Below are 24839 nucleotides of genomic sequence, written 5' to 3' on the forward strand. Positions count from 1 at the left end.
CAGTGGTGCATGCCTGTAATCCCAGCCCTCAGGGAGGTAGAGGCAGGTAGATCTCTGTGATTTCAAGGCCAGCCTGGTCTACAAAGCAAGTTTAGGACAGCCAAGACTACACGGAGAAACCCTGTCTCAGAAAACAAAAACAAAAACAAAACAAAACCCCAAGGTTTATTAAGCAGTAAACTATAAACTAGTTGGGCTGGTGTGATGGCCCAGTGTGTAAGATACCTCTTGTCATACCTGATGACCTGAGTTTATCCTCAGGGCCCACATGGTGGAAGGAAGAACCATCTTTTGCTGTAAACCTTACCACCATAGGCACACTGTGGCATGCATATGTGCCCACCTCCTGTCAGCTCCACTAAAGACACATGAAATAAATAAGTAATTAAGAGTAACTAGTGGTGTGCCCTGTTACACACCTGTAGCCCCAGCACTTTGGGTGGCTAGCGCAGGAGAGTTCAAGGTCCATCTAGGGGCATGGTTTTCTCAAAAAGTAAAAAAGGGCCAGGGCATGGCATGGCTAGTGGTAAGGCACTTGCCCAGTATGCCCACGGCCCAGGTTTTTATTTATGTCCAGTACTATAAAGTATAACAGAAGATCTATCTTGGAACTTTTTAAAGAAATGAGCCCCAGGACATTCATCTCCTAGCTTCAGCCCTGCCCGGTGCCTTGCAGCTTTACTTATCCTTTTGTATTTTCTTCCTGGAGTATTTCCGGGAAACATCAAGAATGTGGTAATTTCAGCCATATGTTTGTCTGAACTAGGTGTTAACACGTAGATCAAGTTATTCTTCCCCTTCCCACAGCTTGAGGCACCATAATTCTTTTTTTGTTTGCTCTTTTTTTTTTTAGATAGTATCTTACTGTGTAGCTCTGCCTGGCCTGAAATTCAGAGATCCACCTGCCTTTGCTTCCCGGGTACTGGATTAAAGGTCCTTTTTTAAAAAAGATTTATATATCGTTTATACAGTATCCTGCCTGCATGCCAGAAGAAGGCTCCAGACCTCCTTATAAATGGTTGTGAGCCACCATGTGGTTGCTGGGAATTGAACTCAGGACCTTTGCAAGAACAGTCAGTGCTCTTAACCTCTGAGTCATCTCTACAGCCTAAAGGTCCTTTTTTTTAAAAAAAAGAATTGTGTGTGTGTGTGTGTGTGTTATATGTGCACTTTGTGCAGGTACCTGTGGAGCCTGTAGGAAGGACTTTGGATCCCCTGGAGCTGGAGTTAAGAGGGTGTGAGCTGCCTGGTATGGGTGCTGGGAACTGAACTTGGGTCTTTTTTTTTTTTTTTTTTGAGACAGTGTCTCTGTACATCTTCCTGTCTGCTGTGTAGACCAGGTTAGTCTTAAGTGCACAGAGATCCACTTGTCTCTGCCTCCCAAGTGCTGAGATTAAAGGTGTGCTCCATTGTACCTGTCTAACTTGAGTCATTGATTGTTTCATCTTCTAAGCATTACTTTTTTTTTACTTAAGTGTGTATGTGTGTGTCAGTATGTGGGTAGGTAGGAGTACAGGCGTCTGTACTCCCAGATCCCTTGAAGCTGCGTTTACAGGAGGGTGGTGTAAGCCATTCAATATGGGTGCTAAGAGTTGAACTCCAGTTCTTTGCAAGAGAAGCCATCTTAACCACAAAGCTGACTCTCCAGCTCTCAAGTATTGGCTTTTGAGATAGGTTTTCTCTTAACCTAGGTTTGCTTAGAACAGGGTCCTGATTCTCCTGTCTATCTCCCACGTGCTGAAATTATAGCTGTGCCTAGGTATCCTTTAGCAACACAGCCATGTATAGTTGACTTCCAGTTGAGTTCCAATTTCTTCCTTTACATGGGAAGAATGTGAATCAGTTGGTGACAGTACCACTATAAGGAGTAGGAGCCACTACCATTTTGGGGTCTAGAGGGAATTGGGCTTTGTGGCTTACATAGTCTGACCTGCTTAGCTTTTTGAAGTGGTGTTCAGGGGTGCTTCTGTGCTGCAAGGACAAGAAGGAAACTATAGAAAGATGAATGTCAGACAGGCCAACTCCAAAGTCTCTGGGCTGTGGCCCCTCTCACCTGTGGCTGCTTAGGAGCAGTTACAGCCTAGGCTTGCTCTTTTCTCTCTTAATCATCCCACACTTCTGTACTCCCTTCCCCTACTGTTCTCCTATGAAGCCTTGCTTCTCTTTCCTGGTAGCCACCTCTGCAGAAGCAGCACTCTCAACTCCCACTCTGTGGTGCTAGTTTAGTTTTTTAACTTGGCAGTGTTAATTGCTAGGCAGTTCTGAAGCCCTTTGGGACTGTCTCTTTGGCCAGTCTTACAGTTTGTCTTTTAAGGGTGGTGCCTGCAGTGTGTCTTACAACTATTATGGCTGGAAGGAAGCAGAGTTGGTGCTGGGGAGGGGCAGAGCTGTTGATTGGTGGACAGTTGCACAGAAGTTGCATAGGTTGTGGTTTGCATGTTGCTTAGAGAGTTGAGTATGTAGTGATTTTTTTTTTCCTTTCTGTGAAGGCTGTGTTGCTCATTTGGGTATGTTTTCCAAAGTTATGACCATGGAAGTTATCTACTTGGTGCACCTATTTCTGTCTTTTCTTTTCCTTCCTTAAATAATTTTTTAAAGATTTATTTATTTTATGTGTGAGTGTTCTACCTGCACACCAGCAGAGGGCATCAGATCCCAGTATACATGGTTGTGAGCCACCATGTGGTTGCCAGGAATTGAACTCAGGACCTCTGGAAGAGCAGGCAGTGCTCTTAACTTTGTCTCTTAATTGCCTTAATTTTTTAATTGCAGGGTTGGGGGCCACATGTCATACCTGAGGAGGTTCAGAGGACTGTTTGCAGGAGGAATTGGTTTTGTACTCTTACCCTCTGAGCCACCCTGCTGGCTCCTCTTGGAAATTTATTTTTGTAGTTTTTCAACAGTTATGTACATGTATTTAATATATTTTGACTATTCTCACTCCATCACCCTGTCACTTTCCTACTGAATCCTTTTGAAGTCCCTTCTTGCCTTAAGTTTGTTTGTTTGTTTGTTTTGTTGGCTTTTCAAGATAGGGTTTCTCTGTGTGGCCTTGGCTGTTCTGGAACTTACTTTGTAGACAAGGTGCACCTCCCAAGTAGTGTACCTCTCCCGCCTGGCAGGTTTGTTTGTTTGTTTTGTTGCCCATTGCCTTTAATTAGGGTTGCTTGTATAAGTGTGTCTGTATAAGTGTGTCTGTGTTTCATACTAGAGCATGGACAGCTTACCAATGGCTGCAGCACTGAAGAAAATGACTCCCTCTCCCTCAGCAGCCATTAACTACCAAAAGCTCCCCAGCTAGGGTGGGGCCTGTAAGCCCCTCCTTCATCCATGCTAAAATGTTGGCAGGCCCTAAGTAGTATAGGTCCTGTGCAATTAGCCCCAGCTGCTGTGAGGTCAGTAGTGCAGTGTCAAGGTCATATCCAGAAAACATGCTTTCACAGCATTCTTACCACATCCTTCAGCTCCTAGGATTCTCTCTGCCCTGTCTTCTGTGAACTTGGAGTCAGTGAATAGAAGTTCCATTTACCTCCAAGCACTCAGTAAGCACTTACTTTCAGCCCTTAAACTGGTTATGAGTCTGCATTAACTCAGGTCCACTGCAGACAGACGCTTCTCTGACCAAGGCTGAGAACACTCATTACTTTTCCATGTGGCAGAAGCTCTTTGAGACCTCATGTCTTTCTCTTACCTCTTTAGTGTTCTCAAGGGCCAACACTCCTACTTTTTTTCCTTTTCCAAACATTTTTATGTGTGTCTTTGATTTGTATGTGTGGTATGTGTGCATGTCTGTAAGAAGACAAGGCCAGAGGAAGATAGTTTGTGTGTCCTGCTCTATCACACTTTTAGTCTTTACACAGGTTTACACAGGTGAATCTGAGGCTAGACTATGAGTAGAAATCTTCAGTCAGCCATCCTCCTCTCCTGTCTCTGATGCACACAGTGCTGGAGTTACATACAGGCTTTCCCTCATGAGTTTTGGGCATTCAACTGCAAGTGTTCATGCTCTTACCCACTAACCATCTCTTGCCCTGTTTGCTTATTGAGATAAGATTTTTCTGTGGAGCCTAGGCTGGCCTAAACTTACACACCCCTTGCCTCTGTTTCTTGAGTGCAGGGACTACTGGGAGTAGTACAAGCACAGCCCCACCCACACCCCCCCCCCCCAAATCCATACACAGAGTTTCTTCTCTGTGTAGCCTTTGGCTATCCTGTGTAGACTCCGATGACTGTAGATCCACCTGTCTCTGTCTCCCTGAGTGCTGGGATTAAAGGCATGTGTGCCGCCACCACCTGAGGCAGGGTTTCTCTTGGCTGTCCTGGATTTGCTCTGTAGACCAAGCTGGCCTCAAACTCAAAGAGATCTGCCTGCCTCTGTCCCCTGAGTCCTGGGTTTAAAGATGTGTGCCACCAAGTCCAGCTGTTTCCCTTTTTAATTTATTTCTCTCCTTTTCTTTATCTCCTCTTCTCCCTTTCATAGCTTTGACTGGCCTGGAACTATATAGACCCAGTTTAGCCTTCATCTCACTGTACTCTCCCCCCTCAGTTCTCACCAGGTGCTGGGAATAACACTCAAAATTTTTTTTTCAATGCAGTTTATTACACTCACATTTTGATGAGCATTTCTACCCACAACATTTTTGGTAGCTTGTTAATCTTATGTTTTTATTCTTTGGATTTTCAAAAAATATTTATTACATTTATTTGTGTGCATGGGGGGCATGTAACACATGTGGTGGTCAGGACAACCTGTGGAATGTAGTTGGTTCTCTTCCACTGTGTGTGTCATAGGTTTTGAACGCAGATCATCAGGCTTGGTGGCAAGAGCCCTTTACCCATCGATCCATCTTGTCTACCCCCTTCTTTGTTTTTAGACAAGGATGTTGTGTAGCTTATTCTGTCCTTGCTCCAGATAGTCTTACCTCTTCCTCCATCAGTTACGATAGCCACCGTTTCTAGCTTACATTATCTTTTTGGTTTTGATGTTGGGGGTAACACCCAGTGCCTGCAGTATGTTAAGCACATGCTCTGTTACTGAGCAACCTCTGTTTCACCTCCTGCTCTAGTTTATTTATAAAGCCGGTATGCTTTGGTGTTGGAGTACAGCCAGTGAAATGAGCATGTGCCTAGCTTATATGAGTTCCTTCCTGTATTTGAGTCCCGAACTACAAACTACATAAAAGTGTGATTTCTGTGGCAAGTACCTGTAATCTAGCATTTGGAAGGTAGAAATAGTAGAGAATCAGGAATTCAAGGTCATCTTTATTCTGCATTTGAGGCCAGCCTGAGCTATAGAAGTTCCTGCCTTGAAAAACCTGCCCTGGGATTGGGGAGAAGGTCTGATGGATAAGAATGCTTGCTGTATACGTGTGAAGACCTGAGTTAGAATTCCTAGTGTTTGCTGGGCAGTGGTGGTGCAGGCCTTTAATCCTTGCACGTGGGAGGCAGAGGCAGGCAGACCTCTGAGTTCAAGAACAGCCAGGACTACACAAAGAAACCTTGCCTTGAAAAACAAAAACAAAAAAGATTTCCCATTGTTTCTGTAAAAAACTGTACGTGGCCTCATGCAACTCAAGTGTTTGGGTGAGGCAGAAACAGGAGGATCCTGGGAGCTTTCTGATACCAACCTAGCTCTATGTTTGGTACAGGCCCTATTGCAAGGGGGGAAGTGGGAAATGATAGAGCAGGACATCAGTCCTGCCTCTGTTCTCCATGTGTGCCTACCAAAAGACTTTATGCATATACGACACACTTGCAAAATCTGCACGTTAGGATTGAGGGGTAGAGCAGTGGTAGAGCACATGCCCAGCATGGGAGTCCCTATTTGCTTCCAGAACTGTGAGAATCCAAGCTAGGCTTAAAGGTGGACAGATAAGGATTTGGAGTTGGGGCCAATCTATGCTACAGAAAACCCTGACTACTACCACCTGCCCCCATTTGCACTGTAGCCCCCCTCTTGCATGCTAACTGGGAAGAAATGCAACAGGGACCACAGGGTAACAGAAACCCCCTTAATGTGTGGTTAAATTGAGATCTGTCCTCTGGAAGTCTGCTGTTTTCTTATCAAGGGAAATTGGAGTGAGTTTGGTGACTTGGCTTGGCTACCTAGGAACACAGATGTGGCCTGCTGTGAGCAGGCCCTTTGTGAGCCAGCAACTTCATCCCTGCTCCCAAGTATTTAGCTGCGGAGCCCATCCATCTCTGCGGTATTGGAAACTAAAAAGGTTTTCTGATCTTATAGATAGTTGAAGTATTGCTAACACCAAGGAACTGTCACAATTTGAAAAGATAAGCCAAGGCTGATTTCCAGACACTACAAGGAAAAAGGAAGGAAAAATGGTAAGACAGTTTTTTCTTTGCTCATAGACACTTTTTCTTCACTTATGTATGAAGATGCCCATAGCATGTTCCCAAAGGATTTTATGCTGTTAGCATTTTATCTTAGACATTTTGAATTCTCTAAAGTAATTACGTGTCACGATGTGAATACAGTAGTCCCCCCTTAGCCGTGTTCTCAATTCCCGCGGTTTCAGTTACCTGCGGTCCACCGCGGTCTGAAAGTATTAAGTGGAAATTTCCAGAAAGAAAAAATTGCTAAGTTTTAAATTGTGCACGTCCTGATGCCTGCGTCATTCACCTCACTTCATCTCATCACGTAGGCATTGTATCATCATCACTTCATCACAAGAAGAAGAAGGGTGAGTAGGACGATCAGCTACTTGGAGGGAGACCACATTCACATTCCGTCCTGTCTAAAGTTACCCTTCCTGTGCCTGATTGACTGATTAAACTACCATACCTGTGTGCGTAGAGGTCAAACCCAACCATACTGGTTTTGGTGCTATCCGCGGTTTAACACATCTACTGGGGTCTTAGAATGTGTACCCCGCGGATAAGGGGGGACTACTGTAGTATAGCGATACGTAAAGTGCCCACTTCCTGTTGCTGCGTGGAGAGTCTCCTCTCAGCTCCTGGGTCATGTTCCCTTAGTCTGTCTTCTGAAGGATGGAATGATACTGAGTGGCGAGGCGTGGGCTGCTGGCTGTCCTTGCATCATTTTTAGCGTAGTTTTCGCATTTCCAGCGTCCCATGAGAATTTTTGTGAATGATGATCGCCATGTGATGGCAAAGCATTCTTCAGTGTACCCTACGCAAGAAGAGCTGGAGGCTGTACAGAACATGGTGTCCCACACTGAGCGGGCCCTCAAGGCTGTCTCTGACTGGATTGATGAGCAGGAGAAGGGCAGCAGTGAGCTTGCTGAGGCAGAAAATATGGACACACCCCCAGATGATGAGAGCAAAGAAGGGACTGGGTAAGTCTCTGTCTGTCTATCTGTCTCTCATATGTATGTGTTTGTATATGTGTGTATGTTTGTTGAGGAGGGCTTAGGACTTTTCAGGCAGGGTCTTAATGTAGCCCAGATTTGCTACCTCACTGTGTAGTCAAGCCTGCCCTTGAATTCCTGTCTCTATCTTGCCTAGCTCTTGTAGTGTTTTTTTGTGACAGGATCTCACTGGATAGTCTGTGCTGGCTTTCAACTTATTTTGTAGCCCAAGGTAGCATCAAAATCATAGAGGTCCTTCTGCCTCAGCCTCCTCCTGAGTGCTGGGATTATAGGTGTGTGCCACCATGTGGCACAGCTAAGCTAGCATCTCTTCCAAGAAGTGCCAACCTCTGGGTTCTGGCTAGGTCGGCTTTCCATTGAGCCTGACTTTTGTCTGTCTCTCAGGGAACAGAAGGCGGAACACATGACTAGGACCCTGAGGGGCGTGATGCGGGTCGGCCTGGTAGCCAAGGGTCTTCTGCTCAAGGGGGACTTGGATCTGGAGCTGGTTCTGCTCTGTAAGGAGAAGCCCACAACTGCCCTTCTGGACAAGGTGGCTGACAACCTGGCCATCCAGCTCACTGTGAGTCACCACCACCACCATTATTGTGCCAGAGGGGGTTCTAGCGCTTGTGGAAAAGAGATGGTCAGAGGAAGGGAGGGCCCAACTGTGCTATATGCCAGGGAGCAGGCTCCCCCTTTCATCTGCCACATGTTCACCTTGATAACAGGCAGGACACTATGGAGCCATGGAAGGTCTGTGGGAAATCATCTGCTCTGTCTAGTGGTGCCCATTCTGCTCTCACATATGAAGCCTGGGCTGTTGGGCAGAAATACCATGTGTAGACTGTGTGGGGTGGAGAGAGGAAGGGAGTTAATTTTCCCTGGGTTAGACCTGGACATGCTTGAGACTCAACTCCGTTCACCTGGCTGCAGCTGGAGCTTAGTGGTAGAGTTGAGAGAGAAGGGGAAAAACAGTGTGGTCGTGGTGGCTCATACCTGTAATCCCATCATTTAGGAGGCTGAGTCAGGAAGATTATTGAGTATCTAAGTCCAGCCTGGGCTATAGAGTAAGACCCTGACTCGAAAAACAAACCAAAAAAAACCTCAGTCATTTTTTTTCTGTTACTATTGTATAAGTAAAATGGTTTTTCATATTTATTTAACATTTATTAAGTCAGACCCCAGGTTAGATATATGTGCACCTCCTCCCTCACTTTCTTTGAGTGTCTGTCCATTTTGATCCACCCTCTTATTCCTGACTTTTGAGAAAAAGTCTTATAGCCCAGGCTGGCCTTGACATCTCTATCCTATTGCCTCCAGAGTGCTAGGATTCTAGGAGTGGGTCTCCCTGGCAAGTTGCAGTGGCTGACCTCACACTTGTCTGAGTAATAGGGGTAATGTGACCTTCTGGAGCTGAGAAGCTGAATAGAGGGTCCCCAGTGGGGACAGCCAGAGACTAGAGCTTCTTCACTGCCATATTTTGCATTTCCAGGATAGTCCTCATGAATTTAACTAAAAGATAGCAAACAGAAATTCAGAACTGGTTTTAAGTATTACTCTTTTGCAAAGAAAAATATCTTTGCATGTGAGTAACCATTCTGTAATATGCTGGGGACATGCTCAGGTCAGGACAGTAGTGTGACCTGAGGTCTGGAGGAGCAAGTGCAGAATGTTAGAACCGAGAGGACCTGCTGGAGGTCAGGAGGTTCCTCATAGCTGTGATTTCAGTTGATATTACCTCTTTAAAGACTGTTATGGAGAACACATTGCTAAATGTTTGAAAAGAAAGCTCTGAAGAGCTGTTCTTCAGGGGTAGTAATGGATGCGGCTGCAGTGCTCTTGTGCACATGGTATGCTTAGTGAATTTGCCCAATTCCATCCCTATTGCAAACACAATAGTGTGTGCACATTACGGCTGTGGTTCTTGACAGCTAACCTCGACACTCCCTGAGGACTTTTGGCCATCTGGAGATAGGGGGAGGTGAGGTACTCTTTTCCCTAGTGCATGGTTACCACGGATGTTTTGCGCACCCTGTATAGTACAGGACAGCTTCCTCTCAGAAAGGGTTACCTGGTCCAGAAGGTGAACCATGTAGAGGTTATGAAATCTACACATCGATTTCCAGGGCAAATGTCCTCTCTGCAATATATGCACTTGACTTTTTAACAGAACTAGTTAAAGAAACTGAATGTGTTCCAGTTAGCATAAACAAGCTTGTAGAGAAGTTCAGGTTGGGCGGTTGAGTTTATCTGCAAGAGGCACATGCTCCTGTTTGTATCGTTGCCTATAGTTGGAGGAGTGCTTGTGCTTCTCTTCCACGCCGTCTGCTGATTGCTTCTCCCAGCACAGAGCTTGTTCAGCCTGAGGATGCTCTCTATCACGGGCGCTGGGCTCCCCCTACAGTGTCTGTGACAGGTTCTGCAGCATGCTAGGGCCATGTAAGAAATTAGAACCTTAAGCCTTGAGCTAGGACTGAGGCTGAGGTGGGGAGATCCACATGGTAAGAAGAGCCTGCCTCAAAAAAATGTTCAGAAAGAAAAACGGTTTTGTTTTCAGATAGATTCTCCCTTCGTTCCCCCAGGCTACCCTTGAACTTAACCCTCCTGCTTCAGCATCCTGATTTGCTGGGGTGATCGACATGTATCTTCCTAGCTGGCCAGCTATTGCACTTAATTATTTTTATGCTGGGTTTTACTGTCTAACTGTGGCTTGCCTTGAGCTTACTGTGTAGACAAGTTGGCCTCAAGCTTGTAGTATCCTCTTGCCTCTGTCTTCAGAGTGCTGGCATTTCAGGCATGTACCCTGACGCTCAGGCTTGAATTGCATTTTTTTGTTTGTTTTTAAATTAAGATTCATTGTTGTTGGTGTCACTGTGTGTGCTGCCCAGGCTGGCCCTAATTAAACGATCCTCTGGCTTCAGTCTCCCAGGTCACTGGAATGGCTGCCACTGCACTAGGTCCTTTCACTTCCTGCCCTTGAGATAGAGTTTTGTTCTGTGGCTCTTGTGAGCTTTGAATCCTCATTGTCCTGCCTCAGTCTCTTAAATGCTGTGGTATAGATATGAGTTATCACACCTGACTTCCTTTATACTTTAACACTCCAGGTGCAAATAACATTTTTGACTACAGGGTTAGAGGCCCTCCTAGCATTCATAGCCTGAGACCCAGCAGACTTTGTCAGATTAGTTGATTACCTTTCAGAGTCAGCGTTTTGAAAGCTTTGTTGTTGTTGTTTTTTTTTTCCCTCCTCCAGACTGTAACAGAAGACAAATATGAAGTACTCCAGTCTGTGGATGATGCTGCTATTGTGATACAAAACACAAAAGAGCCCCCCTTGTCCTTGACCATCCATCTGACCTCCCCTGTTGTCAGAGAAGAAATGGAGAAAGTATTAGCTGGAGGTAGGGAGGCCAAGAGAAGCCATCAGAACATTTCAGACTTGGTGTTCCTTCTCGCTCAAATGTGCTATTCAGTTTTTGAGTGCTTTGATTAGAGGGTGTCAGTGTAGCTCTGACTGCCTTTACGTCCATGTCTCCGCTTGGCCTTGTGTTCTTGGGAGTTTGACCCAACAGTGGCACTAAAAGTGAGTAGCACTTTGCACAGGGAGTACGCCATTTTGTTTCTCGTACTCCTCAAATGCTCTTGAAACTTCCTTGTTAAACTTGTTTCCTTCTTGGAAAAAAACATGTCCCCGGGAATCTTCGGGTACTGCAGTGGTTAGCAGCAGCCAGATGGCTTCTGTATCGACGGCACGTAGGAGTAGCGATCGCTGGCCCTGCGGCGTGGCCGGGTGTTTCATTTGTCCTCTTCCCGTGGCACTGAGCTTTAGCGAGGCCAGAGCAGCTTTGGATAAAGTTCAAACCACCGTGCTGTCTTCCAGTCCAGTCTTTATACTTCAGCTGCTAATGGTTCATCTACAGTTCACTGGTCTCCCTGAGGGCCTCCTGGGCCTGTGGTCAGGCCTTATCCAAATCCTTCATAGCTGGAAGAGCCAAATGACACCCTAGTTGTTTCGCATTGGAGGCTGATTTGTTCATTTCCCTTTGGCACACGTATATGATGCCAGTGAGCAAAGCCCTCTTAGCTTATCCACTCAGGGACGCTGGACCTTTGACCAACAGGACTCTCTCTGTCAAGGCCTGGGGCTAGGGCAGTCCCGCCTGGTGGGCGGAGGTGGTCCCCTGTACTGCAGGTGGATGCCTGTTTGTGAGACGCAGAGAGGGAGTTTGTTTCCACTCCCCCACCTCTTTTTGTTTTTGTTTTTGTTTTTTTCTATTGTAAATTCCAGTCTAGCTAATTTATGGGGAGGAAGCAAGGGAACGGGTCTACTAGAAGATAGGGTTAGCCTATCTTTTCCCTTCCCCGTTGATTGTTCCTTTTAGAGTAACTTTTCTTTTTTGATTTTGGTTTTTGTTTCTGTGGTTTAAAATTTGGGAGAGGGCCTCCCGATTTTTCTGACTTCCTCTCAGAGCTGATGGCACTTTAGCCTCTCCTTCCCTTGTCCAGGGTGGACACAAATTGAGATTGTGGGAGACTCAGCAGCCCTTTAGGAAGCTGCCACATCCCCTTTGCACCTGACAGAACCCCTTGGTCAAACTGTGCCTTGTCTTCTTATTCCATCCATGAATAGAAACGCTATCAGTCAACGACCCCCCGGACGTTCTGGACAGGCAGAAATGCCTTGCTGCCTTGGCGTCCCTTCGACACGCCAAGTGGTTCCAGGTTTGCATTTTGTTCTTCTCTTTGTCTTTCAGTAGAGAATGCCTAAGTTTTACAACATGGCTAACTTTGACCAAAAAGTGATCATAACATTGACTGTAGCCGTGCCGATCTTGTTAGCATCTGCGGTGTGCAGCTGCTAAAGGAGCGGGCCTAAATCAATTTGACCTGACGACCCCGAGGAGGCTGAGCAGTGGGCTGCTTTGCAATAAGAGTAACAGGCTTCCACATATGCCGGGAGCATAATGCTGGCCACACACTTGGTGGCTGTGCACCCCTGCAACTGTTTACCCTTGGCAAAGTAGCACCACCAGATTGAGATTCATGTTCATGTTTGCTTGGTGTCCTCTGTGGTGCCCTGAGTATGAAGAGCCTGCATTTTCTTCCTCTAGGCCAGAGCCAATGGGCTGAAGTCATGTGTCATTGTCATCCGGGTCCTGAGGGACTTGTGTACCCGAGTGCCCACCTGGGGTCCCCTCAGAGGATGGGTAAGACACCTTGTGCTAGGGGTGGGAGTAGTGTTTGTCCAGGCAGGCCCTTTCAGATGTGACCTTCCTGTAGTTTCATGGCTGTTGGCTTGGGTGACTGTTATCATCAGACTGTGGGTTGGGGTGAAAGTGAGGTTAGGGTTTTCTGTGGGGGAACATAGTTGAGAGAGGAGGTGGAGCTGGTTGGGCAGTCTGCTGTGACTAATCATACAGGTAGGTGTGCAGGTGTTCTTCAGCAGCTTGCCAACAAGGACCTGAGGCCTGTTGTGCCAGCTGCATGTTTCTGACAGCCCACTATTAAAGACATCCTTTCTAGTGGTTACGGTTTAAGTGTAATTACCCACTTAGCACTCGGGTTGCCACTCGGTCCCCACACTGCCTCAGTGAAAGTCTTCCAGCCCCTGCCTAGATGTCTGATGTTGGACTCTCACCTCACTGGCTGGCTTTGATTCTCAGGATCCCTAACATCTCTTACCCATTAATAGGACTTCCTGGGGTGTCAACTCTTGCAGCTGGAAGCTCATTGTACCTCTTGCTTTCTAGCCTTTGGAGCTGCTGTGTGAGAAGTCCATCGGCACTGCCAATAGGCCAATGGGTGCTGGCGAAGCCCTGCGGAGAGTGCTGGAGTGCCTGGCATCCGGCATCGTAATGCCAGGTTGGGGCCTTGTGATTTTCAAGGGACAGGGAAAAGAATAGGGATGAAGGCCTTATAGCCACTGCCTCACTGGTCCACTGACTGGGTTAGGGCTACAGCAGCTCCATTTCCCCCTGCTAGGGCCGAAGCACGTGACTACCCTCTTGCACCATCATATCCAGCCCTGTCCGGGTCCGCAGCCACAAATCAGAGGGCGGACCCGGGGCCGGTGGTGACCCACTCCCACATGACTTTCTTGCTCTGAGACATATGATTTATTTCTGTCAAGGGCTGGATGCTGAGTGGGTCACCGAGCTCGGTGTGTTTTCCAGAGCTGGGTGTGGATGGGTTGCGGGGGGTAACACACCTGGTTCCCTCAGCCAGCAACTCTTACGAGACGACAAGGTATAATCCTCTGCATATCTTCCTTGTTTCCTGCCTTCAGATGGTTCTGGCATTTATGACCCTTGTGAAAAAGAAGCCACTGATGCTATTGGGCATCTAGACAGACAGCAACGGGAAGATATCACACAGAGTGCGCAGGTATAGTCGTCGCCATTGCCAACATGAGCCCTTACCCAGTCTGCACTCACTGGCTCCCAGTTCCATTACTGGGCATTTGAAGGGCAGCCCCTGGATCATAGGCTCAGGTTGGGGACCAAGGCAAAGGCATGGTGTCTCTGATACAGGGCGCTCCAATCTGGGCTGCTTCTTTGTTCTGGCACCACATGTGACTATTGTCTGCCTCCCACCCTGCTCACGTGCCATGTTGGCACAGCGAGTACAGTGGGCAACAGCTTTGCAGTGGGGCTCTTTCCCTGTGTGTCTACCACCTGGCTCCATGTGGCAACCAGCCCCCAGGTTGGGGTCTCCTGTACTCATCTTGAGGGGGGTGGTCACAGGCTGGCCCTCCCCCACAGCAAGGCTGGGCCAGAGCTGTCAGGCCCTGCCCTGCCTGTCAGGGGACCCCTTGCTGACTGAAGGGAGAGTGTTAGCAGCCCCCCAACTCCTGTCCCACTTCAGAAGACATTAGTGAGCACACATACAGTCACTGTGGCGTGAGGCAGCCGAGTCAGACCCTTCTTCCCCTTCTCTAGCATGCTCTGCGGCTTGCTGCCTTTGGTCAACTCCATAAAGTCCTGGGGATGGACCCACTGCCTTCCAAAATGCCCAAGAAACCAAAGAATGAGAACCCAGTGGACTACACTGGTAAGGATATGTGGGCATTGTTGACAGGTCTCTCTGCAAATGCTGTTTGCATGTCTCAGCTGCTTCCATTTGGTCTCCTTTCAGTTCAAATTCCCCCAAGCACCACCTATGCTATCACACCCATGAAACGCCCCATGGAAGAGGATGGGGAGGAGAAGTCTCCCAGCAAGAAGAAAAAGAAGATCCAAAAGAAAGGTGAGCATGTGTCCGGGTTGGTAGGTGTCACCCCTCCTCTGTCTGGCCCAGATACTGTGCAACTGGATGTGATGAATGTGCTGTTAATTTTTGTTTGAAAATTTTTTTGGGGGGGTGGGGGATTTGGTTTTTCAAAGAAGGGTTTCTCTGTGTAGCCCTGGTGGTCCTGGAACTCACTCTGTAGACCAGGCTGGCCCTGAATTCAGATTTCTCTGCTTCCCAAGTCCTGGAATTAAAGGCATCTGTCATCACTACTTGGCTTAAAACATTTTTTTCCCTTTGTGTATATTTAAAAAATGTGTGCGGGTGTGAATGTGCTTGTGTCGGGGTGTTCATGTAGAGGTTAGAGGACAGCCTTGGGTGTCTCTTTGCCTTCTACTTTGTTTTTTTGTTGTTGTTTTTTTTTTTTTTTTTAATTTTTATTTTATGTACATTGGTGTTTGACTGCCTGTTTGTATGAGGGGTCGGGTCCCCCGGAACAGGAGTTGCAGACAGTTGTGAGCCGCCATGTGTGTGCTGGAAATTGAACCCCAGTCCTCTCTTAACTGCTGAGCCATTTTTCCAGCCCCTCCACCTTGTTTTAAACAGGGTGTCTTTGTTGTTCACTGCTGAGTGTGCCAGGCTAACTGTTCCAGGTGCTTTCTGGGGATTCCTGCATCTCTATCTCCCGTCTAGACATAGGAGTGCAGAGATCACAGATGGGCTGTCCCATCTGGCTTCATGTGCGTTCTCGGGATCCGAACTCTCAGTCATCTCGCCAGCCCCTTCGGTTGGTTGACTGTTTGTTTATAGAGACACACTCTTTGTTATGTGGCTCTAGTTGTCCTTGAACTGGCTCTGTAGACCAGGATGCCCTTGATAGTTAAGTATTGTAAAAAATTAATGTCTGAGTCTGGTAGCCACATCTGTATTCTCAGCACCCATGAGGCTACGCTGAGAGAACTTGCTATGACCTCAAGTCTAGACTGAGATACAGAGTGAGGGAGAACCTTTCTCATCACTCCACTTACCCCAAAACTAATAACTGACACAGAGATGGTTCCATGATAACAGTGCTCCAGTGACAGCAGGAGAGGCTCAGGACTGGCCATATGCCACAGAGTTGTGTAGCAGTCTCCAGGCTTTGGCTTTTCTGGACTCTGGAAGTTTCATCTAGTCTTGCCTTGTTCTTTTCTTAGAGGAGAAGGCCGAGCCTCCCCAAGCTATGAATGCCCTCATGAGGCTGAACCAGCTGAAGCCGGGGCTGCAGTACAAGCTGATCTCCCAGACAGGTCCTGTTCATGCCCCCATCTTCACCATGTCTGTGGAGGTAGATGGCAGTACCTTTGAAGCCTCAGGGCCATCTAAAAAGACCGCCAAGCTGCATGTGGCTGTAAAAGTAAGTACCTGTACTCCTTTCCTAACAGAAAATGCACTTCCCAGGTTGCCCTCAGGCTGGATAGCATGTATCTCAGAAAGAGTGTAAAAACACAGGTAGTTGGGTGGGTCTTTGATAATTTGACAAGTCATACCTGTCGAATCTTTAAAGATAACCTGAGGAACTAAAAAGAAAAACAAACAAACAAACTTTGCAGGTAGCTGGGATTGTGCTGCAAGTTACATAGGAGGCTCTGTGGAGTCTGGAGAGGACCTGTGTAGGTGGTTCCTTGTAAGTCTTCCTCACCTGAGCCCTGGGTCTGTCTGCTCCACAGGTGTTACAGGACATGGGCTTGCCAACAGGCGCGGAAGGCAGAGACTCCAGCAAGGGGGAGGACTCCGCTGAGGAGTCAGATGGGAAGCCAGCAGTAGTGGCCCCACCCCCTGTGGTGGAAGCTGTCTCCAACCCCAGTTCTGTCTTCCCCTCAGATGCCACTACTGAGGTGAGCCTGTGGTGGGTGCTAGGAATATAGCCTATTGCCAGGACAGAGCCAGACCTGAACAACCTGTGGCCTGTATGAAATCTTGAAATCATTTCACACATTCTGAGTTGGTTTTTTTTTTTGTTTTGTAATTGTGGTGCATGGTTCTCAGGCATAAACTTTTTTCCCCTTCATTTTCTCTTTCACGTGTGTATTTTTTGTCTGTGCAACACGTGTGCAGTGCCCTCATCCCTTGGAACTTTATTTACAAAAGGTTGTGAGCCACTATCTGGATGCTGGGAGCTGAATATGGGTTCCCTGGGAGAGTGGCCAGTGCTTTTAACCACTGGGCCATCTCTTTAGCCCCTGAACCTTTTTTTCCTTTTTAATATAACCCTCATGGTAATTTCATTTTATTATCACCATTTTTTCTTATATCCATTATTATGTGTGCACACACATGAGGCCTAAGCACCCATAGCACATGTTTGGTGGTCATAACCAAACAGTTTTTTACTGTGTGGGTTCCAGAGATTGAATTTGAATCATCAGGCTTGGTGGCAATCATCTTTACCCACTGAGCCATCTTGCTGGTCCCTGTGTGTGAACTTGGTATAAATAATGTTTGCAGTGTCAAAAGGTTGGATTCATCTGCCAGATCTTACATCAAGGGACTCAGCTACCCAGCACCCACAATGTCGTGGGTGGAGGTGGTTGTTTCACTGAGACATGTCAGCTGGCATACACACAGGCAGGTTTAGATCCAGATACCGGTTCAAGTGAGAGGGCTTGGCCTCAGTGGCTGTTTGGATTTTGGGTGGTGGAATGCCCAAATCTAATTTTGTGGGTTTTCTGTGTGCTTTCCCTGAGGGCGTCAAACAGCAGGGTCCGATCTTGACCAAGCATGGCAAGAACCCCGTTATGGAGCTTAATGAGAAGAGGCGTGGCCTCAAATATGAGCTCATTTCTGAGACAGGGGGCAGCCACGACAAACGGTTTGTTATGGAGGTAAGTAATGAGGTGGCTAGAGGCATCCCTGAGATTCCTGGGAAAAAAGTGCTGTGGGAGAGGTCTGAGCTATGCCCTCAACCTGGAGGAGGTGCTGGTTAGATTAGTCCCCATACAGTGTGTTTTTTACAGGTTGAGGTGGATGGACAGAAGTTTCAAGGTGCTGGTTCAAACAAAAAGGTGGCAAAGGCTTATGCTGCTCTTGCTGCTTTAGAAAAGCTTTTCCCTGATGCCCCTCTTGCCCTTGAAGCCAACAAAAAGAAAAGAACCCCTGTACCTGTCCGAGGTGGACCCAAATTTGCTGCCAAGGTGAGGATTCATCTTTGAGCCCTCTGGCCTGGGGAAGGAATTGGGTTAATCTGAGGGTGGGGTAACCGCATCCCTATGCATCTCTTTCAGCCGCACAGCCCTGGCCTAGGCATGGGGGGCCCCATGCATAATGAAGTGCCCCCACCTCCCCACCTCCGAGGAAGGGGCCGAGGAGGCAACATCCGTGGGCGAGGACGGGGCCGAGGATTTGGTGGCGCTAACCATGGAGGAGGCTATATGAATGCTGGTGAGGGTCTTTCTTTGTGTCACCTACTGGGGTGATTGTGTACCTTTCCTTGGAAGGAAGGCACAGGTTGGATGTATGTCTGTCTTGTAACCTGTCTGTTCTCTTGCAGGTGCCGGATATGGAAGCTATGGGTACGGCAGCAATTCGGCCACAGCAGGCTACAGTAAGTGTGCACTCTCTCTGTCTGCACTTTGGGAAGCTGCGTCAGTGTAGGCTGGGTCTGAGTTAGGGTAGGGTGCTGGCCTCAGCATCTCTGAGGTTCAGGGCCACCAGCCGCACCTTTTTGCGGTGATTAGGTTAGCTGGTCCTTAAGCCCCTGTCCCCAAAGTATGTCCTTGACAGTTTTAATGCTAACACACCCTTCGTGTACCGCCTAAGTTCCTTTGAAGTCGGCTTTTTAAATTTCTCTGCTTTAAGCAACCAGTCTTTGAGAATGCGCCTTCCTGCCCGTGCACCGCTCTTGTCTTGAGAAGGAGCCTTCATTGGGGGGTCACACGAGCAGAGAAATCTAAAACCTGAATTTCAAATGTGGCGCTCTGTGCCCTTTTTCAAAAGAATTCTAATTTCTTCTCTCTGCTCTGTCTCCCCCTTTTGTAGGTGACTTTTTCACAGACTGCTACGGCTATCATGATTTTGGGGCTTCCTAGAGCGTCTAAAAGTATTGACACAAAATCAACTTTTTACTCCAATTTCCTCCAACTCCAAAACCCAAAGTGTCCGTGCTGTGTCCCTGTGCTTCACTGGGGTTCTCAACCGTGGCTTTCCACCGCAGCCTGTCTGAAACTGTTAGCCTGCAGACTTAAGACAATGGCAGTTTCTATCATGAATTTACCTTTGAACTTGGTCATTTCGAAGTTCACACTAAGTGGAAAAAACCCTTTTCTCAGAGATTTTTGTGTGTATGCGTGCAGCCTTGCACAGAATTCTAAAGCCAGCGTTGTTCAGCATCAAGGCAAAAGCCTATCTTTGCTATTAATGGAAAGCACTCTTTTATTTAAAGAGAGAGATAATGGCGCGTTTTAATCTACCTTTGTCTTAATTTACAGCAGGTTTTGTATGCGTTTTTAACCTTTTCACAAATTTCCACATCTGGTTGATGCCTTTGGCAGTGATGAAAACTGTTTCAGCACATCTGAATCCAGAGCATCTGACTTTCTCTTGCCTTCTTTGAGCATGTAACCTCTGGGACGGCCAGGGCTTGGTGTGCTGCATAGAGCAGGGCCTCCCACCTTTTGTAAATGCTCTGCTTGGTCCTTGGGGTGAGGCGATTCTGTGGCTGCTTTAGTTACGAGTTAACTTGCAAAGGCATCAAAACTGCGCTTCCGTTACCTGTGTGAGAAATGAGACAGGCTTGAAAGGAGAGAATAACGTGAAGTTTTGCAAGTCCTGATCCACAGTGTCAGCGTGAGCTCCTGGGTTTGGGTTTAGGTTTGTTTTCTTTTTCACAATGGGGCTTTAAAACTGGCCTGGAAGAGCCCAATACGTGCCCAGATTTTCTTCTTTTTCTAACAAAGAGCTGGCTTTGACTTCACCAAGGGTCTATATTGCCCGCCATGCAGACGCTGACTCTGGGTGCCTAGAAATTTGTTCCTGTGTTTAAAGTACAAGATCCCTTTCGTGGTGGGGAGCCCTTGTGAGACTGTCGTTAGGCCTCTACTCTGCAGTCTTTGCTGCAAATCTGCCCCTGCCTTGACTTGCAAGATTTAACGTTTATTCAGGCAAAAAGTGGTCAAAGTGGTTACGGTGTGATTTGTTCCCCAAGGTTTAAAAAGTCAGTGAAACTTCTTTCTAAGACTTTGCATGATGTATTTTATTTCTATTTTTTAGAAAGTTATGTTTGCAAATTATGTCTTTTTATACCAGGAAATAGTTCTGAATGACGTTGAAAACCTACCCTTCCTTATTACTATTATTATTTTTTAAATGAATACATGTTAAAGTAACGAGCCCTCCGTACTGGCGTCTTCATTCATGCCCAGCTTCAGGCAGGCAGCTCAGTTGCTCAGCATAGGACCCTGGGGAAGCCATGGCAGGGGCCTGGAGGAGGTGTTGGGGGCTAGGTTGGGGTGGTGGAGTGGTGGGACGTGATCTGGAGCCCTGGGCTTCCCAGTATCCTCACTTGAGCCTCCCTGTGTTTGCTTTCTTCCATTGTGGAACACCTCCTCCTCTGTAGTGTTGTGACTTTGTGATGGGGGTGGGAGAGACCTTCTTAAAATAAGGCTTGCACGGGAATATTGCCTCTCCTGGTGCTTGTGCCCGTAGCTGGGGGGAGCATCAGCATGGAGGTGGGTGTACATCCACCAGTGGGTGGAAGGAAAGTGGTGCTCTTAGATTTCACCCTGGGAAGGAAGGACAGGCTATGTGGGAGTGTCCCTTCTACCTGTCTAGGGCTTGATGGGTTTCACTGGGCTAAAGGTCTGCCTGCTGAGGCCACCTACTCTGGGAATCCAGGCCTCTAGGAATTCCAGGCCCCCCTGTTGAACACTGGGGAAGGTTCTGGCTTCCCTTAAGCCTGGACGTAGGAACTCCCTTCGTCAGTGGACCTGAAGGGACAGCCCTACCCATGTCACTCCACCCAAGTCTCCAATAGGGAGCATGTTGACAAACCCACTGATCAGAAGTGGGGGCCAGAGGCTGTAGCCACAACTATGGAGCGTTAGCTCGTCAGTCCTGCCACTGAGGCCCCATCCAAACATTTTATCTCAGCCTCAGCCTGTGCTTGCCTTCTCACGAGGCTAGGGACCCACTCTGTGCCCTCAGTCATGTTTTTCATACTCAGGAAGGAGGCTGGGCAAGTCCAAATCACTGTCTTGAGAGCATTTGGTCTTTGAAGAACCATCGTGTTTGTGGCAAGGCATCTCCTGGGGTCCCTAAGGCTTGTGCCTGTTGAGCTCATTTCCTGCACGGAGAGGAAAGGGGGTGGCTCACTGCTTCTGGGTGCTTTGCTTTTCCTGTCACCGTTGGGGACATCTGGGTAGCCGTCAGCTAGTCCTGAATGTCATCCTCGCTCGGAGCCCATCTCATTGTAATGTTGACATCTGCAAAGCTGCTGTCGTGCTGCTGCTTGGCAAAGACCCCTTGTCATCAGCTGAGGGTGAGTGGAGCTGAAGGCTGGGCTGGCATAAGCCAGGCTGCCTCGACCAGCAGAGCCTTGTGCTCCAGTCTGTTCCTTGATGCTCTAGCAGTGGGCTGCGGGCCAGCCTTCAGGGCCCACGACTGCTGCCTTCCTCCCCTCCCAGCCCTCACCCTGGGACCCTCCATCTAATCTGATGCTTCCCTGTTTAGGTCAGTTCTACAGCAATGGAGGGCATTCTGGGAATGCCGGTGGTGGAGGCAGCGGGGGAGGTGGTGGCTCGGCCAGCTACAGCTCCTACTACCAAGGAGACAGCTACAACTCACCAGTCCCCCCGAAACATGCTGGGAAGAAGCCGCTGCATGGGGGCCAGCAGAAACCCTCCTACAGCTCGGGCTACCAGTCCCACCAGGGCCAGCAGCAACCCTACAACCAGAGCCAGTACAGCGGCTACGGCACGCCACAGGGCAAGCAGAAAGGCTACGGCCATGGGCAGGGCAGCTACTCCTCCTACTCCAACTCCTACAATTCCCCTGGTGGTGGTGGGGGCTCTGACTACAGCTACGACAGCAAATTCAGTGAGTTGGCCTCCAGTGTCCACTTCCTGATTGGGGATGGCCAGAAGCCCAGCTCTAGCCAGGAACTGTGAGGTGCTCCCAGATAGTCTTGGCTCTGGGAGGGTGAGTGTAGGGAGAAACCTGGAAGCATTACCTTGGACCCTAAGTCCCTTCCTGGTATCCATCTCTGGCTAAGGCCTCTGCCCTCCAGGCTGTGGCTAGGTACCAAGGTGGAAATTGCAAGGCTTTTCTCTTGGGACTCCTCAAGGGCTGTGTTCTATCTAGTTCCTCAGTGAGCCAGCCTCATGTACAGGCCTCGGGTCCTTATGTGCACTGTTGCCCAGTAGGGTTGAGTAGGTGTGCATTCTCTCTCATGTCAGAGCAGTAGCCATTAGAAGGACTGGGGAGTAAATAAACTGTGAGGTGAGAAGCAGGTTAAAGCATTGCGTCTCGGTTAGAAGAGGCAGGTGGGAAGGTAAGACAGGTGGACTTCAGGAGTGGGTGACAAGCCTGACCCAGGGCAGGGTGACCTGACAGGGCTTGCCACCAAGGCCCCTTGCTTATCTCAGTTCTCCTTGGTTTAGGCCCTAATCACACTGATTTCTTTCCCTCAGACTACAGTGGTAGTGGAGGCCGGAGTGGAGGGAACAGCTATGGCTCCAGTGGGTCATCCTACAACACAGGCTCTCATGGGGGTTACGGCGGAGGTTCTGGGGGCAGCTCTTCATACCAAGGCAAACAAGGTGGGCCCCGACAGCAAGGGCCAGCAAAGGGTGGGATGGGGTGGGGGCTTTATAGGTCACAGGACTTGACAGGGATGTATTCTGAGTGAGGCTATACTGGCAGTTGCTGGTGGCTTCCATTGGGGGCTGGGAACCCTGGGCTCTGGCCCACACCTACTGCTTAGTCTTTAGAAGCCAGAGACCTCATGTTGCCGACCCCAGTGTGCGCGCGCGCGCGCACACACACACACACACACACACACACACAGTTTGTATAGCCCTGGCTGTCCTAGAATGAGTTCTGTAGATCTGGCTGGCCTTGAACTCACAGAGATCTTGTCTGCCTCTGCCTCCAGAGTACTGGGATTAAAGGCGTGCGCCACCACCTCCCTGCTCAAGTTATCCAACTCTTTAAGTCTTGGCACCAAGTTAAAGAGCCACTTGTGTTAGAGGGTACTGAACTGAGCTGTGGTGCTGCTTCTCTGCTCAGTAAGTCAACACTTGACATCAGCTCCTCGAGGCAAAGTTGTCCCACCTCGGGGTAGCAGTGAATGATAGGCCTGTATGACAAAGCAGGAGCTGCCACCCTGGGGTACAGTTCTGTGTAACTGTTGCCCAGGCCTCTGTCCTCTAAGCCACTTTCATCTTGCAGGAGGCTACTCATCACAGTCGAACTACAGCTCTCCTGGGTCCAGCCAGAGCTACAGCGGCCCTGCCAGCTCCTACCAGTCCTCACAGGGTGGCTACAGTCGGAACACAGAGCACAGCATGAACTACCAGTACAGATAAAGGCCCAGGCTACCCCTCTCACCTTCTGCACCTCTGCCTCCAACTTGTCTTGGGAGATTGAGTCTGCACATCACCAGTTGCCATGTCCACTGGCACAGTGCCCACCCGTCCACGTTGCTGACGTTGCCACGCTGTGAAGTGTGGTGGTCCCTGGGGCCCGTGCCTCGACCCCTATTTAGCTGTGTTTGGGACTCCGTGTCTTCAGTGGTTTGTTAGTTACCATTACACCTTGTCTGAGTAGTGTTCTGAGTTTTTTGCCGTGTGGTATCCCTCTGTCTGTTTATGCCTGGTGTGAGTTCCATCGGGCCTCCTTAAATAGTTGCAGAAGGGATACGTCATTTGTTAATGCTTTTTGTGAAGTGAGTTAAATGAGCTTTCTTTATTTTAATGGCTTTTGTGTTTCAGTTTTATAAGTGAAAATTTTATTTTAAACAGTGGGAAAGAGTTTTTTGTTTTTTTTTTTTTTTTTTTTGTATGTCTGGATCATTCAGGCAGTACATTTGAATTCCACTGAATGTAGATAAATAAAAGAAAAACAAAGCAGTGCCTGTCTCAGGCCTGGGTGTCTGACCCCCAGCCATGCAACGGGGGAGCAGGTCACAGACCTGGTTACTGTAGAGGCCAGCTGCAGGCCCTCTGATGTCTGCTCTTTTCATATGGGTGTTTGTGCTCCAAGTTCTCATTGATCCTGTGTAGCCTCGACTGGTCTCAAACTTGCAGCATTCCTACCTCAGCCTTCCAAGTGCTGGGAGTTACCGCATCTAGGTTTGATGTGGTTTTAAGTGTAATCTCATACCATTGCAGAGCAGACTGTGTAACTCAGTTGGAAAACCGTACAGGAGGACCGGATAATGTCCTCCAGTTGCAGTGCTGCCTGGAGGTGCTGTAAAGATGCAAGAGTTGGGACTGGGACGTCATGAAGTCTCAAGAGCTGTGGTTATCTGTCAGGTCTTTGCCCCACAGGTGACGTTCTACACGCTGGGGGAGGGATGCTTCAAGACGCCACTGTTGCCTGGAGAATGCCTTGGGAAATGCTGCATGCTGCTGGTGCAGTGCAGGTGGAGTTGCACCTCCACCAGGGCAGGCCTTCTCACCCTTGAACCTGCCTGCAGAGGGTCTAGAGGCCATCCAGACTCCAACCTGTTGGGAGGGGCCCAAGCACCCTCAACAAACCCTTCCTTACTCTGTCAGCCTGAGCACAGGTGTCAGTTGGCCTCCCACAGAAAGTGACAGGTTATTCAGAAGATCTGTGTGTTTCTCCAGGCTCCTGCCTTCGGTGGGGTAACAGGCTGAGGGAGGAGTCCTGAAGCACAGGACCTTTACAGCTCCTCTGAAGACCAGGACAGCAACTGCCTCCTCAGCCACGCTGCTTCTCCCCTCCAGGAGCTCTGGGTGGTGATCCTTGCCTATCACACTGAAGTTTCTCAGTGGGCAGTCGGCCAGCAAGCAGCAAGGGATTACACACACCTACCCCTGTTGTATCCAAGCCCATCAGCTTAGGAAGCTGGCTTTTCAGGAAGATATAACTTGTACCCTGAACATAGAGGAGACCTGTTCCTGGCCCTTCACGTGTGCATAGCTGATGGGAGGCCTTGGCAGTTGTCCTCCAGCCCCAGGGAGCCGACTTGGGATCTGTTCCTCCTTCCCTACCCCGTAGTGAGTAGACAGGTTGGTTTTTGATGGGCACACCCCTTGGGCGATACTCTCCAGGTTGCTTTGGATG

General features: G+C 48.5%; 1 protein-coding gene across 12 annotated transcripts in view; it reads left to right on the forward strand.

Annotated features, from left to right (window-relative positions):
* Window positions 1-23661, forward strand: part of Ilf3 (interleukin enhancer binding factor 3) — a 41565-nt gene extending 17904 nt beyond the window's left edge. The window contains exons 2-21 of one of the 12 annotated variants that reach the window (XM_021643774.2): window positions 6242-6339; window positions 6660-6698; window positions 7084-7313; window positions 7731-7908; window positions 10582-10729; window positions 11959-12050; window positions 12440-12535; window positions 13079-13190; window positions 13615-13712; window positions 14267-14378; window positions 14463-14573; window positions 15752-15951; window positions 16265-16432; window positions 17294-17419; window positions 17552-17728; window positions 17819-17975; window positions 18085-18138; window positions 21261-21626; window positions 22220-22348; window positions 22980-23661. In XM_021643774.2, the coding sequence (XP_021499449.1) occupies window positions 6337-6339; window positions 6660-6698; window positions 7084-7313; window positions 7731-7908; window positions 10582-10729; window positions 11959-12050; window positions 12440-12535; window positions 13079-13190; window positions 13615-13712; window positions 14267-14378; window positions 14463-14573; window positions 15752-15951; window positions 16265-16432; window positions 17294-17419; window positions 17552-17728; window positions 17819-17975; window positions 18085-18138; window positions 21261-21626; window positions 22220-22348; window positions 22980-23116 (2733 nt within the window). In that variant the 5' untranslated portion in view covers window positions 6242-6336 and the 3' untranslated portion in view covers window positions 23117-23661. Of the gene's footprint in view, window positions 1-6241; window positions 6340-6659; window positions 6699-7068; window positions 7314-7730; window positions 7909-10581; window positions 10730-11958; window positions 12051-12439; window positions 12536-13078; window positions 13191-13614; window positions 13713-14266; window positions 14379-14462; window positions 14574-15751; window positions 15952-16264; window positions 16433-17281; window positions 17420-17551; window positions 17729-17818; window positions 17976-18084; window positions 18139-18572; window positions 19919-21260; window positions 21627-22219; window positions 22349-22979 lie in introns of those variants that run through there. The other 11 variants (XM_021643778.2, XM_021643773.2, XM_021643777.2 and 8 more) reach the window with 11 other exon arrangements.
* Window positions 23662-24839: the final 1178 nt, after the last annotated feature.

Source organism: Meriones unguiculatus, chromosome 1 (assembly GCF_030254825.1).
Source record: "Meriones unguiculatus strain TT.TT164.6M chromosome 1, Bangor_MerUng_6.1, whole genome shotgun sequence".
Lineage (NCBI taxonomy): Eukaryota > Metazoa > Chordata > Mammalia > Rodentia > Muridae > Meriones > Meriones unguiculatus.